We start from the raw sequence: 19,280 nt of genomic DNA on the forward strand, positions 1-19,280 counted from the left end.
GTGCATTCGTGAGTCCAAAAGGAATCACCAAATCCTCAAAGTGACCGTATCTCGAATGAAACGCGGTCTTAGGGACATCCTCCGGCTTCACCTGAATCTGATGGTATCCGTACCGGAGATCAATCTTCGAATACACACAAGCACCCCTGAGCTGATCCAACAAATCATCAATACGCGGAAGGGGATACTTGTTCTTGATTGTCACCTTGTTCAGTTGCCTGTAGTCGGTGCACAATCGCATGGTACCATCTTTCTTCTTCCCAAAGATGACCGGTTCACCCCAAGGAGACACACTTGGTCGAATGAAGTCTTTCGCGAAAAGATCATCAATGTACTTCTTCAGCCCAGCCAACTCTGGTGGCGACATGTGGTATGGAGCTAATGAAGTAGGCCCCACACCAAGCAACAGATCTATGGAGAACTCTATCTCCCTCTGCGGCGGAAACTCAGAAATCTCCTTTGGAAACACTTCGAGGAATTCCCTCACCACAGGAATGCCAGTGGTATCCTCCTGTGCCCCACTTACCAAACCTCCCAACATGATATAACCAAATGCCCCTGCTCTCAAGGCTCTCCTAGCCTGTAGCAATGAAATATAAGGTGAGGAACTGGCTGTGGAGTCACACGAAGACATCACCTCTCGCTTGGCACAACAGTTAATCATCACACAATTTATGGACAACCAATCCATGCCCAGAATGATCTCCAAATTAGCCATCGGCAATCCAATCAGATCTACCGAGAAGTCACGGCCATCCCACTGAAAAATGACATCTCGATGTACAGTGGTAGAATCGCACTTCTCTCTGGTGGCGGTGGTCACCCGCAACGGTGGAGAAAGCACAGACATGGGCAACTCAAGCCCCACAGCAATCGGGGTAGCTATAAAGGAATGCGTAGCCCCGGAGTCAAACAATACATCAACAAAAGATCCACCAATGGAAACCGTACCTCTGACAAGGTTCGGAGCTTGGTCCGATTGCTGGAGATCCAACGTGTAGACACGCCCGGTGGTAGGTGGCACTGCAGGTGCCGAAGTAGGTGGAAGGGGAACCATCTGTAATGGAACTGCCTGAACTACTGCAGCTCTCACCGTCGATGACAGACAATCTCTAGAGTAGTGGCCCTCCTAGCCACACTGGAAACATATCAGCTTCCCCATAGCATAACGTCCTGCATGTTCCTTTTCGCACCCCGAACACCTAGGAGTGGAAGGAGGCCTAGCAGAACCTCCCTGATGTGAAGAAGTCCTCTTGAACTGGCCAGGCGCCTACCTAGCCGCAAACTGCTTCCTTTTGCCCTTTCCAGCAAACTTCCTATCTTTCCAGTAAGTGGAACTACTCGTTCCCTTTGTCTCAGAAATCTTAGCCTTACTCGTAATACAGACATCCTCGATGTCCTGACACTGCTGCACCAGTGTCCCAAAGTCTCTCGAAGCCGCTCCAGCAAGGCGATCAGCTATCTCCTCGATAAGTCCCCTACGGAACTTAGCAGCCAAGAAGGTCGGAGTAGGCATAGCCATATGAAAGTGTGCAAACTTCACCAGCTCATTAAACTTTTCCAGGTACTCGTCAACAAACAATGAGCCCTGGACCAACCTGTCGAACTCCCCCTACTTCCTCTCATGCGCATCATAAGGGAAGTACCATCCCAGAAAGCAATCCTCGAAGAATGGCCATGTCATAACATGACCCTGCATCTTAAAAGCATGAGAGGTGTTCATCCACCACTCATGTGCATCGCCCTCAAGCATATACGTCGCAAACATCAGCTTTTGCAGATCCGTACACTGCATGACCTGGAAGATCTTATCCAGCGCCTGTAGCCAACTCGCCGCAGCAATAGGATCATACGACCCATCAAAGGAAGGTGGCTTATGCTTGCGGAAAGCATTAAGCTGGCGGTCTAACACATCGCGATCCTCAGCAAGCTCCACATAGGGTTGCATCACCCGAGTAACATGACTAGTGCCCTCAACATGGCTCTGGCTCTTGTTCTACAAACTAGGTGGAAGTGGAGGCGGTGGTGGCAGTGGGAACTGACCCTCATGGCGGCCAGCTCGCATCTCCTCCAACATGACCCTCATCATGGTCATGTTCACTAGTCTGTTTGCCTCAAGGACATCTTCTGTGGCCTTCCGGTTCACCTCTCGAACGGCGTCCATCATTGCCTGGTTGGCCAATCTAGCGGCCTCCAGATCGGCTAACCTAGCCGCCTGCATCTCAGCCAATGCAGTCAGGACAGGATCCGGCTGATCTTCGTTCGTCTCGCAGTTTCTCCTAGGCATTACCATGACTCTGCACAAGTTACACAAAGAATAAGTTGATCTGGCCCACACAATGTGGTCACACATGCATCATCATAGTAAAACCCTCTTAGAGAAAACACATAAGACAGACTCGCAACCAAACATCTTAAGTTATTGCAACACATACAGGATTTTCCCTAGAAAGTGCTCTGATACCATAAAATGTAACGCCCCGTGTATACCCGGTTTGTTAACATGCCATCGTATTAAGCCACACTTAATTAAATATGCGAAAAATCTTTATCTTTTCAATTATGACGTCATTAAACTTAACCAAGTTGATTACTTAATCATTTTCATAAAACATCGCCTGTATGTAAATTGCAAAAGAGAGCTAACGGAAATACCTCATAAATAAGTGAGTATCTACGTCACGGATCTACAACACGTAGTCTGGACATAATCCTGATACAATTATACAACTCGAATAAACTTAACATCGTGAAATCAATGTGGCATGGACAATCCCCATGCTCACCAAATAAACAGCATACTTAACAAGTCTCAATACAAACAGCAAGATAATGGATAAAGCATAAACATTAAGCAGGTGCATCAGGATAATCAGCAAACATGTCAATCAACTAAGCTTCGGCCTCCTGCCGCTAGAGGTCTCAACCCCTGGGTTACCTGAACCTGAAATAAGCACCCCAAACGTGGGGTGAGATCTCTAAACAGAAATCTCAGTAGGACAAGGGGTCCTCAAGGATCTTCCACTCCAAGCTCACTTACATGTGCAATATAAGTTCCAAAAGCAATTAAACAGTATAAGTTCCAAAACATTGCAATGTAGTAGATAATCATGTCATGTGTGTTATAACTAATCTACTGGCCAGAGAAATGCAGGAATACGTCTATTACTCACACTAGTGCAAGACGCCACTTGCACCCACCCACAGTGTCACTGTCTTGTATGACGCCACATACTCAGGCTTACTGTCTAAGTGGAACAATACATACATATTATAAGCAATTGCACATGAAGCTCAATAGCATTTTCAATTATTAAAGCATGTAAACACATCATGCATATAAACCATTCCCCATGCGGTATGGTGGAACCACACAATGGCTAAACCGAGGACACGAAAGCTTACCTTGCAAGCTAACTATCCAAGCCAAGAGTCCACACCAGCTCAAAGCCCAAACACAGCAGAATCACAATCTGTTTTGAACTAGCAATCATATCAACAACCACAGCTCATAAGCATATAACATAAAGACAATCGTTTCTCTTTTACGTTTCATGTCTTTAGGCTTCTCACAAACCCATAAGCCCTTAATCACTTTGATTCTGATTTAGATTAATTAATACAAAATTCTACACTGACTAACCATGGGTCCACAAACCCAAAATAGTATTTTGCATGAACAGTACAGCTACTGTCCTCGAAAACCCAGTACTTAACCTAGGTTTTAGTGCAAGTTTGTATTTATAGCCAGTTTAAACTTAATCGCACTGTATTAGCGCTAATTGCTACGCTTAGCAGTTTAATCCCAAACTTTGGAATCTGAACCTACTCATTTTCTAAGATTTTTCATATTTTTATTTTATTTTTCGCAGCCCCTTTTCGGTACACGCTTTTCCATAGCCAGTATCAGTTCCGGAACCATTTCTCATTATTTTGACCTGAGACTTATTTTTCTAGTCCTATATAATATTCTAGGAATATTCATTCATTTATTATAATTTTCCGGGATATTTCGTCGTTACGCATTTATACCGAGTAGCAGAACCGGTATCTGCATTTTTCGTCGGAAAAGCGACTTCCAGCATTATTAATCACTTACCATAATTATTTAAGCCTTCTCATAATTATTAAGGTCAGTTATGGAATTATTTTCTAATTCTCATATTTATTTAATTAACTTCCTTAATTAACGGTGCGGGTTCTGACACTATCTCATGAGTTTAGTGAATATTAAACTCCATGATAAATGAAAAAAATTCAAGGTTTATGAGTTTAAACACACATTAGTAAAAATATTAAGTCATGGCTAGTAACTAAGTAAAAAAGCAAGGAAAATGAGTGTTTTACCAAGTTGTAAGATGTTGACTTTGTCAACACCCAACTAAGAGACCTAATTAGCTTCATTAAGCCCCAAAAATTACAAGTCCCTATTGTTTTCTTCCTCATCCAACTGAAAGAGAGAGCAAAACACCATTATAGGAGAGCTTGAATACCTAGGTTTGTCTATAGCAGATGAAACTCTTCGATTCCAAGATGAAAAATGCTTAGAATCTTCCCCAAAACACAACCTATCGATTGGATTCCTTCATAAAGCCTTGGAGAAAGAGATCATTTCATCTAAAGTTTGAGAGATTTGTTGTGTTCTTGGAGTTTAGAGAACATTTCACACCATAGGAGTTTGCAAATCCCTCATCCATTGATGGTGTGTAGTTCTATGGTAAGTAAGCTCACCTATTTCCATATTTTTGTGAAGATTTGAAAATTTGGAATTTTTTATGAATATTACCTATGAGATTTGTGAGTTTTGGTTGGATTTTGGTGGTTAATTCCTTATTATTTCATGATGGTTGTGATATAGAGTGGAGCCAAGTGATATCTTATTAGAGGAGTGTCCATTAGAAACAACCTTGGATTTGGAAACCTAGTTTGGTGGTTCTCAAGAACAAAGGTGAGTTGATGTTATGAGATAAAGTTGAGTTATGTGGAAATTCTAGCCATGGACTTGATATTTGTGTGTATGTTGAGATATTGATGAATGCATTTCAGCTTGGCCATAGGTTTTCCTTGGTGTTGGTTGGTGATTGTGTTCGTTTTGGAGTTAAAAGGAAACAATGAACAAAAGTCTACAACAGATAAACTTTTGGATCTTGGGGTTAATCCCCTTGTGTGTTCCACCATGCTCCTTTGAGAATAATGATTGAGTTATAACTGTACATATAGTATATGATATAGTGACATGCATAATGAGTTAAGCATTATGAGTCATGAAATTGAGATATGCATTTGAGATATATTATTATGTTGATGTATGTTGAGATAGATCTCTGGCTAGTCGATAAATTTATGCTTACAGTCATTTTCCTTGGAACCCGACAAGGATTTCCTTGGGATGAAATTATGTAAAAAACAAAAAAGTTTCTTGAAAGTGGATAGTATGTATAGACTTCCTTGGAGCGAGCCCTTATGAGGAACTCCTTGGGGATTTGATGCCCGTGAGACTTAAGTTCTCATGAAAATACCATACGGTAGGTGCTTCCCTTGGAGCCGACCTGACGAGGACCTCCTTGAGATCAGATATCTGAGAAAGCAAAAGGATTTTCTCAAAAGTTCCCTACGAGTTGAGTTAGTTGAGCTTATGTAAAATATGAGTTTATATATGTTCTACTATATTATTATACTGTAATACACATGAAGTGAACTATAGGATTGAGTGATCCTCCAAGAACCCTTAGTTTACTGAGATTTATATCTCACCCTATGTTATGGATATCATTTCAGGTACCAACAATAATGGTATTGGAGCGTCACGTGGTAAGAGGCCAACATGATAGCATGACATATAGACTGATTATTGTTTTGATGATATATGATCAATTTGAGTATATTATGGCATGATGAGATTATTATTATTTTGTATATTTTGTTAAGCCTTGTAGTTACATTTGATAGAAATCATGTATAAGCTTATTTAATTCCAATGGTGTAAATGTATTTCAGACATGTAAATGCGAAATTAGTTGATGTAATAGCTTGTAATGTTGTATATCAATATTATGTATGAAACATGAATATTGATGTTTCATTGGAGTTATATGTTATGTAAACTGAAATCCTATGCCAATGAAGGCTAGGTATTTGATGAGATTGATGTGTTGAGTTATGAGATTATGGATGAATGTAAAGTCTAAGTTAAGGTGAAGTAGATGAGATTTACATTATGTTTAAACCAAAGAAAATGGCTACAAGTTCCATGAGAATAAGTGTGCCTATGCTTGTTGTATCATAGAGATCATAACTTGTTTATTAGATAACAAAAATGGGGTACCAAGTTACCCAAGATTGTTTGAAACCCGAAATGAATATTTTCATGTTCTGTGGAATGCGCTAGAGAGTGCGAAAGCTCTCTCCCATTGTAGAAAACTAATTCGAAGATAGCGCTAAAGCGCGCAAAGAGAGAAATAAGAACTTGGACCTTCGGGTGTTGAGCGCTAAAGTGCGTTCTTAGCGTGCTAAAACGTGTGAGTGAAAAATACTTGTTATGCACACTAACACATGATAACGCGTGCTAAAGCGCGTAGAATAGGGGAAAAGGCCCTTTGGATCGGACCTTGTGCTACAGTGTGTTGGAGTGCGCTTCGGTTCGAAGAGAAAATGTAGTGTAGCAGCGTTCTCAAGGGCGCTTAAGCCCGCTGCCCAGGATTTGTAAATAGAAATTTCACACCTTGTATGTTTATGGGGAACTACATGGTGATGCATTATGAATAGTGTATGATGTATTTAAATAAAGTTTAATGTTTCCGCATAATGAATTAGTTATGATTATAATTTTAAATTAATTCGATACAAAAATAGTTTTTTGAGCAAGTATTTATGTAAACAGAAAGCGAAAAAAAATTCACCCGTAATAATTCAACCACTGTGATTATAATTGTGTTTAATGTCATGTGATATTAACAAACTGGTCATGAATGGGGTGTTACAATAGAACTCATAAAATTTGAGTCGACATGTCAAGTATGCTATGGGTAAAAAGGATAGGAATAAATTTGAAAAAAGAAGAAGTTTGTGATCGAGCACAAACCTCTTAATTATGTTCTTACGATGATGAATTTCCAATCTGCAAGGCATCTCCTCTTAATATATTTATTAAGGACGCTAGGATTATTCAAAGTTTGACCTCAAATCTGAATTTTTGCAGTTAGGTATTGATCCTACATATATAAGATAGCATTATGTATACCTAATGCCTAGTACTAATGGGGATATTTTGCCCTTTGGCCTCAAGGTTATTCCTTCACTACTTAAATAAGCCACGACCTGCATCTTTAGGCTAAACCTTGATAGTATTTTCATCTCTATATTGATTTGTTATTTTATTCTCAAAAGATGAATACTCCGATAAGCTATGAAGCACCGATATCGATACGGCATTTTTGATACGTTCTTGATGCGTGTGTCCGATACGTTACTTCAAAAATACTAATATTTCAATACGTTCCGATACGTTTTAGTATTAAATAATATTTTAAATATAGTGTACTTCACATTAACAAAATATAATAAAATCGTAGGCACAAATAGTAGATTATCCATACAAAATTGATAAATATACAGAATATACAATATACAAATATACAAATATACAGAATATAACAATATAAATTTTATGTAAATAGAATATACAAATATAATATAAAAATATAAACAAAAGAAAAATAATTATATAAAAATATAATAATATAAAAAACAGAATATACAAATATAAAAAACAGAATATACAAATATAATAATATAAATTTTATGGAAATAGAAATTTATATACAAAAAATAATTATTATATACTCTCTCAAAAATATTAAATCTCCTATTATAGAAATTACATAATAAAAAATAAAACATACATATACAATAAAAATAAAAGGAGATCCTTCATTCACTTACCTTCCGTGCGTGAGTGAGCAGCGACCGACAAAAAAGAAAGACGATGGAGGAACAGCTAAGGAGGAAGAAAGATCGAGGAGAAACAGCGAGCATCGACAGCCAAAGAGGAAGAAAGATCGAGGAGAAACAGTTACCACCGAACAGCTACCAACGAAACCGTGGAGGCGCCGAGGAGAAACAGCGATGGCCGACGACGAACAACGGCGAAGGAGGAACAGCGACGACAAATGAACGACGGAGGAGGAACAAGAATGACGTTGTGGCGTGTAGGTCAGGACCAGGTGAGAGTTCTTTAAGGGCTTCTGATGTGATTCAATCGATTTGGGTTCTTTTTGTAAAAAAAAAAACACGTTTTATTTTTAAAAAAAATTACTGAAATCCATTGACCCATTTGATACATAAAGAATGAGTATCCTAACGTATCCGTATCGGACGTGTGTCCGATACGTAGAATTTTTTTTTTTTTTTTGCGTATCCGTGCTTCATAGCCGATAAGTAGTTATTTGCCCGATTTGTAGAAATAGCCAAACAATATAGGATTATGTTTTCATAAAATAAAATTCAGTTGAGCCAAACAAAAATTGGTTTTGTATGCATTTCTCTCAAGGAAAGTATATATCAACCTCAATTTCATACTGCAGAGGAATTATTAATTTTCCTAACCAAAAGCTCAGAGTAAATTAGATTCAGCAATTTTTTTTGAAATTATCATTATCTCAAAAAATTTATTCCAATAAGTTACCAAGTATACTAGCCAACTCATAGCGGTTAGAGAAGAAAAATTCTTTCTCTATGGGGAATCCAACGAACAGGATACTCAAAGTCTTCAGACAAAATGGGCGGACGACTCCTATTCTTATTATCAGCATTTTGACCTATTTGATGTAAAAATAAAATATTTTATCAAAATAATGCAACAAAATGTTTATCGATGTGTGGGGTATATACAACCAAGTCGTATCTGATTTGTGCAAAAGAGAATGCGTGTGTGCTATGTGATATGCACAACAAATTGCGCATAATATCATATGTAACTTGAAGGTACACACATCTTATATGCGACTTGCAAGGCGCATTCGTTCTTGCATAAATTGCTCACCTCCCCCGTATGCTACTTGTACACACACCTTTGTATAAGTCTCATTGCATTATTTTAAAAAAATGGTTGGATTTTGAAACATTTCAAAAAATAAATAAAGAACATTAAAATCCCTAATACAAGGAAATTTTTGTACAAATGCGAGTGACCAATATTAAGGCATTGTGTGCATTAAGGAAATTGATAATAAGTAGTGTTATTTATCGTTTCACAACTAGTTTGATTCGGGATTGATCCCGAGATTAAAAATTTAAACTCTTTTCAAAGATGATTTAAAAAATTGTAATAAATTAGCATACCTTGTAAAATAACTCTCGGGGTAAAATATAAAAGAGCTAAGGGTGTGTTTGGTACAAGAGAAATTTTTTGGTGACCGGGAATCATGATTAATGGGAATACAGTAGAAATTGAGTTTACTTGGAATCTTACGAAAGAGGTGTTTGGTTCGCCGAAATATTACCGGGAATATTAGGTAAAAATTACTGATTCCATATTTGGTTTAGAACGAAATATGACTTGAAATATGAGGTTATTTTACAAAAATAACCCCAAACTATTTTTACTTTTGTAATGGATAGATTGGGTCTAAATTTTTATGTGTATTGGGGTATTTTTGTCTCAAAATTTATTGTTGTGATTTCCCTTTACTTGGTATTCTGATTGGTATTCCGAATTACCATATTATTTTTGGTAATCTGAATAGTGATTTTTCTTTATAAATCAAATTACCGGTAATCCTTGGATATCCGGGAATCGTAATTTATTCCTTCTACCAAATGTGATAATTACATTTATCAAAGAAGAATTACCGGTAATTCTCTTCAAAAACTTGAAACAAACACCCAGGGACTCCCGTATTACAGGAAAGTTATTGTCTCCCGTCACAAAGATAAAGAAAAATGTGAGATTTATATGTTAAAAAAAAAAACACCAGCATGAAAATTGATAGATAATTTTTTTCCTGTTTCAAGAGAGTCAATTGACTCAATATAAAATTTAAAAAACTAACAATTACAAACTAATGAATAAAAAATAAATTATAATCCATCGCACTTCTAGATAGGTCCAAGTTGTACAAATCGAGAATGAGGCTGTTTGTCACATGGCTGCAGTCATCACATGATCATGTCTGAAAGCAACTTTGAAATATTGTCCGCAGGGTAGGCCCATTTTGATTAACAAAGCATTAATCTCGTATCATTAAATTAACAAAAATCTGATTTAAGTCATGTCGGTCGGAAAAAGGAGTTCCCTTTAATAAAAAACAGAGGAAGGTACGGTTCCACGTTTGCCATTTTAGACAAAGATGACAGTGTTGCAGGCTTGCAGCCCTTATTGCATTGCTTGATTGGTGAGTGGTAATGCATTCCCATTTCCTTTTCCCAAAAACTCAATAATTCCCTAGATATTTTTGTTAAATGGACCCCCACCTACATGATAGACTTTTTTTTTTTTTTAAATTTTCTATGAATAGTGAATCCCTATTATGTATGCATGATAATTTTCTATACCACCCGCCGATAGGACACGGCACAAGTATAAACAAAAAATTCTTGTTCTGATCAATACTTTTTTAAATTTATGGTGTGTTCATATTGACAAAAACTGAGAAGATAAAATTTGTTCGTGTCGCATACGTATTTAAAACTTGAAATTCATATTCTTTAATCTTCTTACTAGTTGGTTGTAGTTTTGACATGTTGTAAACAAATTATTTATGTTTTATCATATCATACCAATCCATATAAGATGCAATACACTTTGAGGACTATAGACAAATTATTCTTTCATGCTGTGTTGTGTGAACCTGTATAATATACGACACACTTTGTGATTGCAGATTATTCATATTGTGTTATATCAATTTATGATGCACGGACACTGACACGGGACACGGAACACGACACGCCGACACGTTAATTTTAAAAAATGGCATATTTCGACATGTTGAGACACGTTTTGATATTAAATAATGTTTTTAATATATATAATATAATTTATATTTAATACATATAACAGTTCATAATAAATCATATAACCAATCAAATATTCAAATTTTATAACATAAATATAAAAACATGTCCAAGCATTGACTGCGTGTCTTAAAAAGTTGACTGCGTGTCCGAAAAACGTGTCAGAGAATTGATCACGTGTCCTAAAATATTGACCGTGTGTCGGACGCGTGTCCGAGCGTGTCCGTGTCGGACACGTGTCCGACACACATTATTCAAAAAATTTGACGAGTTCGTGTTTCGTAGATGTCAATCCATAAAATAAGCGAGTCGTGTTCGAATTGAAGATTTTATTCCGATTTCAATTTTATTTTGTGTCCCTATTGAGTGTATTCGTATTCATGTCATATTATGTCAACTCGAATTGTTATACCTATTGTTATATGTGTCTATGTAAATAATCTGACCCAATCCACTTCACCTTCAATCTATCATAAAACGGGTCAATTCGTGGAGTTCCATCCAATATTATTAAACTGGGATCGATTATCAACCCGGTACTGAGTCAACGGGTTATTAATTCAACTGGTGAATCACTAGTCTAGTTAAATTTAATTTATATTAAATTATATAAGAATTTATTAAATGGTGCAATTTAACCAAAGAGAAAAATTGTGATATTTTAGACGAAAACTTATATAATTTACTTAAATTACTCGATCAAACTTTAAAAAAAAATAAAAATAAATAGATTAACTCAACGAATTAACCTGGACCCAAACCAGTTTAACTCATCCTTAAGCGGGGTGAATTTGTGACTGGTTGGAAAATATAACCCAACCCAAATTTTTTTTCGGGTACAAACCCAACCCAAATTTTTTTCCCCACAAAGAGGTAGACAGAAGATGTGGATGCGGTTGTGGTAAAGTTGAGAAGCTCCTTATTACTTAAAAAAAAAAAAAAAAGTTAAGAAGATCCTCCCTATATAATATAGATCCAATTCTTTCTTAATTCTCAGCCTCACAAATCACAACCCTCAAGAGTTTCTCTCCACCAAATCTTAATTCTGAACCAACATGGCAAAGGGTTCCCTTCTTTTCCTTCTTCTTTGTGTCCTGTATTTTGCAGGCATAACAAAGTTTACAACTGCAACTCCCATCAATTTCATCAAGTCCTCTTGCAGCACCACTCAATACCCAGCTCTTTGTGTTGAATCTCTCTCTGTCTATGCCGCAACCATCCAACAAGACCCTCACCAATTGGTCCAAACAGCCTTATCACTAAGCCTCAACAAAACTGAGTCAACCAAGACATTTGTCACAAAGTGCAACAAATTTAGGGGTCTCAAGGCCAGAGAATATGCTGCTTTACATGATTGTGCTGAAGAAATAAGTGATAGTGTGGATAGGCTTCAACGTTCACTCAAAGAACTTAAACTATGCAAGGTCAAGGGTGAAGACTTCACATGGCACATAAGCAATGTTGAGACATGGGTTAGTGCTGTCTTAACTGATGAAACAACTTGCAGTGATGGGTTTGCAGGAAAAGCACTGAATGGGAAAATCAAAGCTTCGATTAGGTCTAGAATGGTGAATGCTGCTCAGGTTACTAGTAATGCTCTTTCACTCATTAACCAGTATGCTGCAAATCACTAGCAAACTCATGAATAAGAGTCCATAGTTTTTTGCTTTTGAGGTTCTTGTTAATTCCTTTTCTGTTTTATGTTATATATTGTAGTTGAATCTATACAGAATGTGGATCTTTGTTATGCTGTTGAAGTGTTCAATAGATTTTCCTTTTTAATTTGCTTTTCTTGTTTTGCATCTAAAATTCTTGATCTAGGAATATAATATTCCTATAATATGTTTTTATGTATTATGAACTGTGGATATTGGTGTATTAAAGTTTGTTTGTTTTCATTCAATTATTTATTTTTTCAAATTTAAACTTTATTAGATTTGCAATTTAGATAAAATATAACTCGTAATATAATTTTCCTGGAGTTTGGTCGGAATATGCTTATGAGTTTAGTATGAAGATCCTAAATTTAAGACCCAAGTTGTACCATAAACAATTGGAAATTGAGGAAGAAAATATGGAATCAAAGTCTATAATAGTGATAATGACCAATTGAATACGGTGGACGAAAATTGGAATCAAAGTGTGAAATGATCACTCACTGGTTCAAATGGGCCCTCTGCTGTACCACCCTCCTCCCCACGCGCCAAAGAATAAATAACCCCAACCAGAAGCATACTAACCCCCCCCCCCCCCCCCCTTTTTATTCCCCACTCTCTTTAGTCTTTACATACAATTAAATTGAGATTTTTGGCCTATAATTTTAATTTCTTTCTTATAATTGTCTATAAAATAGTTTATTTTTATATTTTGGGTACATTCATTAAAGTGAAGGAGAAGGGACTTTTCGCCCCTCGTTCTCGTTACATAAAATTAAATTGAGATTATTAGCCTATTATTTCAAGTTCACTTCATAATTTTGTTTACAATTTTTTTTTTTCATTGGAGGTATGAGTACTTAGACAAAAGAAAAGGATATAGAGGTAAAAAGCATAATCGTTGGGGAAAAAAAGCCATTTTTTCCTCCCTCTAATAAGCCAACCAGGGAAGCGAAAAGCCACCTAAAGGAATTTAAAGTAGATGATAGATTCAAATATCAATAATGACAACATGACATATCAAACAAAAAGGGCATGATAAAAATTCACCAAACCATTGCCCATAAGGATATAAAGTTTGACAAAAGGTAGATTTAGAGCCACTTTGATTTTGTTTTTCTCGATAAGCAATTTTTTAAAAAAATATTTCTCTTTGTAAATAAGTGTTTGGATTAATTTTAAAAATAAAATAAAAAATTAAATCCCATTTTTTAAGTTAAAATTTCTTGTTTATTAAAAAATAAAAATTTAGAGTCAAATAATTTTATCATCACCCCGTTGCTGCTACCACACCACCGCCACTTCTAAGTTATATCGTTGTCGACTCCTCAGACCAATCCTACCAAATTTTGTTTTCACAATTTATTTTTGGTTCATTTTTTTTACGGTTAATGTAGATAACTTATTTAATGAGCTCAAAATAACGTTGTTTTGAGGCGAAAATCAAGATATTTTTATAATTATAATTTATTTCAGGGATTATAATAGTCTTTTTCATTATAATTTTTTAATTTTTCAACACAAAACGACGTCGTTTTGGGAGCGAATGTAGATAACTTATCTACATTCATTTTAGAAACTTTAAAGTCATTATTTATATATATATATTTTAATTATTTTATGGCTTTAATGTTCCTGTAGTGAATGTAGATAAGTTATCTATATTTGCTCCAAAAACGACGTCATTTTGATTGAAAAATTAAAAAATTATAATGAAAAAAATTATTATAACTCTGAAATAAATTATAATTATAAAAATATTTTGATTTTTGCCTCAAAACGACATCGTTTTGAGCTCAATATAGATAAATTATTTACATTAGCTGTAGAAAAAGCGAACACTTATTTTATATATGAAAAATATTTTTTTTTAATATTCAAATAGTTTTTTTTAATTAAAACTGTATTTCATGTATTATATCTAAATATAAAGTTACAAAATAAAATCTTTCTAAAAAATAAATCATTTTTTTTTCAAAAATTCATCAAGCCAACAGTTAATGAATCGTATAATTGAAAGGCTAAAGATTTAATTATTAATTAATATATTGAAATTCATTATGTGTGTCTCAGTCAGTACTTTATATTTTTTATTAAAATAAAAAAGATAATGTGATATTTTAACGTTAATTTTGATTGTATTTTAAAAGTGTTTATGAATGTAATTATAATTATGAAAAAACATTTTCTCCTACTAGTGACTCCTACTAGTATAAGTGGTGTCTACAAAATAATGAAAAGAAAAAAAATTTATGATGAGATCCACCTATGCTATGAATCACTAGCAGAAGAAACATTTTCTTCTTTAAAAATGTTTTCCCATTAAATATGCATAAAAATCGTATAATTTTTATCATTTTATATTTCTATTTAAATTAATGTTTTAAGATTTGGACGGGACTTGTTAGTTTAATCAATTAGATTGAATGCGTCATATTTCTTGTTCCATCATTTTTTTCTTATGTTGTTTGATTTGATATTGTTCGAATCTATGATGCACGGACACTGAAACGAGATACGACACGACACGCCGATATGTTAATTTTAAAAAATAACATATTTCGACATGTTGGAACACGTTTTGATATTGAATAATATTTGTAATATATATAACATAATTTATATTTAATAAATATAATAGTCCATAATAAGTCATATAACCAATCAAATATTTAAATTTCATAACATAAATATAAACAAATTTTTTTTTTCGTACCTTGTTAATTTTTCATGTCAAATTTCATAACAGAAAAAAATTGATTTATAAATAATTTTTTTATTTTTAGTTAATAAAATATAATTAAGACTAAAAAAAAGTGTCCGCACGTTGAACACGTATTCGAAAAAATTGACTGTGTGTCCGAAAAACATGTCGTAACGTGTCAAAGAGTTGACCACGTGTCTTAAAATATTGATCGCATGTCGTGTCGGACACGTGTCCGACACGCACAATTTCAAAAAAACGACGAGTCCGTGTATTGGAGGTTCTGGATTTCGTATGTTGAAATAATCGAACTATGACTTTTAAAATATATTTTTTTCTCTAAAAAATAGGCACTAAAACACATAATCTCCTTTATATATAACGTTTTCGTTTGGCGCTTCAAAATTCTTTTATAAAAAATTTGATTTATTGCCAACTGCTTAAATTTTTTTTTCTTTTTTCTTTTTCTGTTCTATTGAGAGATTGGGCGACAAAGACAAGTCGGTGTCTCATAGTGGGATCCAAGGGAAGAAATTTTGGAAGCATTAAATTCTAGAGTTTCAAGCCTAGGTTTTTCCAAGTCCACCCCTAGTGTAGTGTAATACGGGCAAGTTTGACGGCGTAGAGTAAAGACCTTGTTCTTGAATTTTTTTTTCTTTTTTTGCAAAATTTGTGCCTGAATTTGGAGCATTGGATATGCGCCAAATCTAAATAAGCCGTTGTGACTTCTCGTAGAATACTAGGCAACGTGGAATGTGGATCTATATCTGTCCATGATAGAAAAGAGAAAAAAGAATTTTTATCTTTAGGTCTATCTCCATTTTTGCTTCTTTACCAAATATTATTATTTAATTAAATAATAATAAAATATAAAATTATAAATGTTTTTTTATTTGTAATTGCAACTGCCTTCAAACTATGAAGATCTAGATCTGTTTTTCCACAAGATAAAGTATGAGTATGTTGATTTGACAGAGACAGAAAACATAGTGGTATATACTAGTATACCCAGGTGTCATTGTACTGGTCTTAGACTAGTTGAAGGTGCTAAGGGGAAGATATTTAAGGGCTACGATTATGACATGAGCTGAGGATTTCGTAGATTAACAATAATGGAGAACGAATAGAGAAGATGAATAGTGAGGGAGCTGAAATCTCTTTATATAAGAGGTCAGCCCTGTGGGCCCCACTAAGTGTGAGGCTGTCTGACCTATGACGTGTAAAAGGTCATGAGTGTGTGGGGAGTGTGAGGGGACACATGTACAAGGGAGTCATGGGCTCCACATGCCAAGTGATGATAGTCCTTCCGGGCAGCTATTCGTGCTAGCTGGTAGGGGTGTTAACGGGTCGAGCCGAGCCGAGTTGGACTTTGGTCTTAAAATGTTAAGCCTGTGTTTAAATGTGTCAGCCTGACCTAACCTGTTACCTGTCATGAATATAATTATCGGCTTGTAGCCTGTCTTATTTATAAAAAATAAAAGTCTGGTTTAGCCTGTTTAAAAAAAATAAGACAACAAAATTTATTCAAACAAAATATATGATCAAAAACACTAATAACTTCATAAAGATTCATAAATTCAATGTATATCCAAAAAGCATAATATAGAACAAAAACATTCAAAAAAATTGTTTAACCAATAAAATGAGGTGAAATGGATTGAGGAGAGAGAGAGAGAGTTATTATGAATAATATAAAAAATATAAAATAAAAAAAAGTTAGTATACTAGGTCAGCCTGAAAGGCTTTGAGGTCGAGCTTTTGAATTAGAGCCTGAGGCCTTTTTATTAAACGAGCTTTTATACAAGTTCAAGCCTGGTTTCAACAATCACTTTTAGACATGAAAGCCCAAGCCTTCACGAGCCAAGCTTAAGGCTCCTGAAAGGCCCCTGGTTCGTTTAGCACCCTTACTAGCTGGGCAGAGCTATCCAGCAGGACCAAAACAGATGCATTAATATTTTTATTATATATTTCTCTAATATATCCCTTCACACAAAGGGTATTGGATTTGAAGTCTGGACAATACATAATAATATGGAGGACGCTGATACTATGTAAAGAATGAATACAAAATTACTATATTAATAATTTTATAATATATGTATCTAACCTTCTATTTTACTTTTCAACAATATTTGTAGGACTATTAGACTTTTGAAGATAAGTGTGCCCGAATTACACATTACTCCTTCCATAATTGTATGACCCTTTTCTAGTTGTGGGTCAGAAAATTGGGGTGCAAATTTATTTGAACTTTCAGACAATAATGGTGCCCATCCGCTACATCAGGCGCAAAGCCGTATGTTATTTATATTATTGGCCAAAGAAGTAATTAGGTGTATATTCAATTCACTTCAGCAAAGCAAGCACGGACAGGGCAAGAAGTCAAAAAACGTTAACTGAAAACTAAGAATTTTGAAGTCGTGATCACACTTCTGTTAGGACCAAGTTGAGATTACCCCTACCCCAACTCCTTATATACATACATATTTGTCCCTTTTGATCAATACCTAATTTGGAATCTTTCTTTGCGCTTTCATGTACTATTGACAAAAATCCATATGCATTTTCCTTTCATGTACTATCTCTTTGCATGTGGTATTTAAATCTCATTCAAAGTTAAAGATATTGGTTTAGTAAAATAGGGTCTTTTCTCGTGAGTACAAAAATCTAGCAAAAAAAAATCTCATCCACAAACATTTAAAAGCGTGTTAAAACAAAACTTGATGTGCGGGATTAATTATGTGTTATTAGTATAGGGGGAAAATTATATTTATAAATGTTTTGGTTTACAGACTCTTATAAACTGCAATAAGTATAACTAGTCATATTTCAATAAGAGTATTTGATTGATCTTACTTAATGTAATTTATAAAAAAAAATTGTAAATAAATAATTTCTCTATTATTGGAAAATACTACTTTTCTTTTGCAGAAAAATAATGTTTTAATCATGGTGAGAAAAAAATAAGAAAGAAAAAAGAGAATAAGATGAGAGAAAATATTTAACATGGGAGTGGGACCCACATTATTTTGCTATCCGTGGGAATACTATGCCCTTTTCTTGCAGCCGGAAAACATCATTTTCCATTATTATTTATAACTTCAATTCTTATAATTAATTTCTTTAAGTGTTAATATATGGTTGGTGGGATGATTAGCAGAATTTGATGATTTGGTTGAAGTGACACACGACAAATAGTATAGTATAATAACATTACTTAACCTCTCCAACTGCATAATTTACAGCGTGTCTAATCAAGGTATCAAGATTTTCCTATCCAGATGTGAACTACTCTTGAAATTCAATGTTGATATATATGCACAAACGGCAAAGCATGACCTTTTAGGAGGGAAAAGCAGAGGCGCAGGTCCTCATTCGTAATAAGTCTTGTGACGAGGGAGGTGATGTGAGCAGTGAGGATGTTGAGCCCTGTTGGTGTCTGTTAGAGGTTTTGGGTAACCGCAATGACAGTTATGTTGGCGGCCATAAAAGATGTTCTCATTGGTAATTCTTTGCTTTATGGTAGGTAAGGTCTTAAATTCCAATTAATTGTGACAAGGGTGACAATTTCCAATAGAATATAATTTGACATGAAGGTAACATGAATTTTTATTCATACTATAATTTTCACATCAAATTTTTATACGAATAATTTGCAAATTGAAATTTATGCATTCTCAATATTGATATTAATGGTTCTTTATGCTAATGGACAAGACACAACATGGAAAACAAAAGTGGAACCACAATTACAAATTTATTAAATCAAAATGGTAATTAACCAAAAACACGAATCAAATTCGTATTTGCAAGTTGACTCGTAATACGATAAACATGACACAAATTTTTATTCATATTAAAACTTTCACATAAACACAACTTGCAAATTTTACGAGTTAACACAACAT

The 19,280-nt window shown here is 34.8% G+C and overlaps 1 protein-coding gene across 1 annotated transcript; it reads left to right on the forward strand.

The window, feature by feature from the left end:
• Positions 1 to 11,918: 11,918 nt before the first annotated feature.
• LOC133294089 (21 kDa protein-like) lies at positions 11,919 to 12,884 on the forward strand. The gene has a single exon (XM_061492749.1). The coding sequence runs from the start codon at positions 12,069 to 12,071 to the stop codon at positions 12,645 to 12,647; it is 579 nt and encodes a 192-aa protein (XP_061348733.1). The 5' UTR covers positions 11,919 to 12,068; the 3' UTR covers positions 12,648 to 12,884.
• Positions 12,885 to 19,280: the final 6,396 nt, after the last annotated feature.

The sequence above is a fragment of the Gastrolobium bilobum genome, unplaced genomic scaffold, assembly GCF_033153095.1.
Source record: "Gastrolobium bilobum isolate Gb01-03AN ecotype WA unplaced genomic scaffold, APGP_CSIRO_Gbil_v1 utg40566, whole genome shotgun sequence".
In the NCBI taxonomy this organism is placed as follows: domain Eukaryota; kingdom Viridiplantae; phylum Streptophyta; class Magnoliopsida; order Fabales; family Fabaceae; genus Gastrolobium; species Gastrolobium bilobum.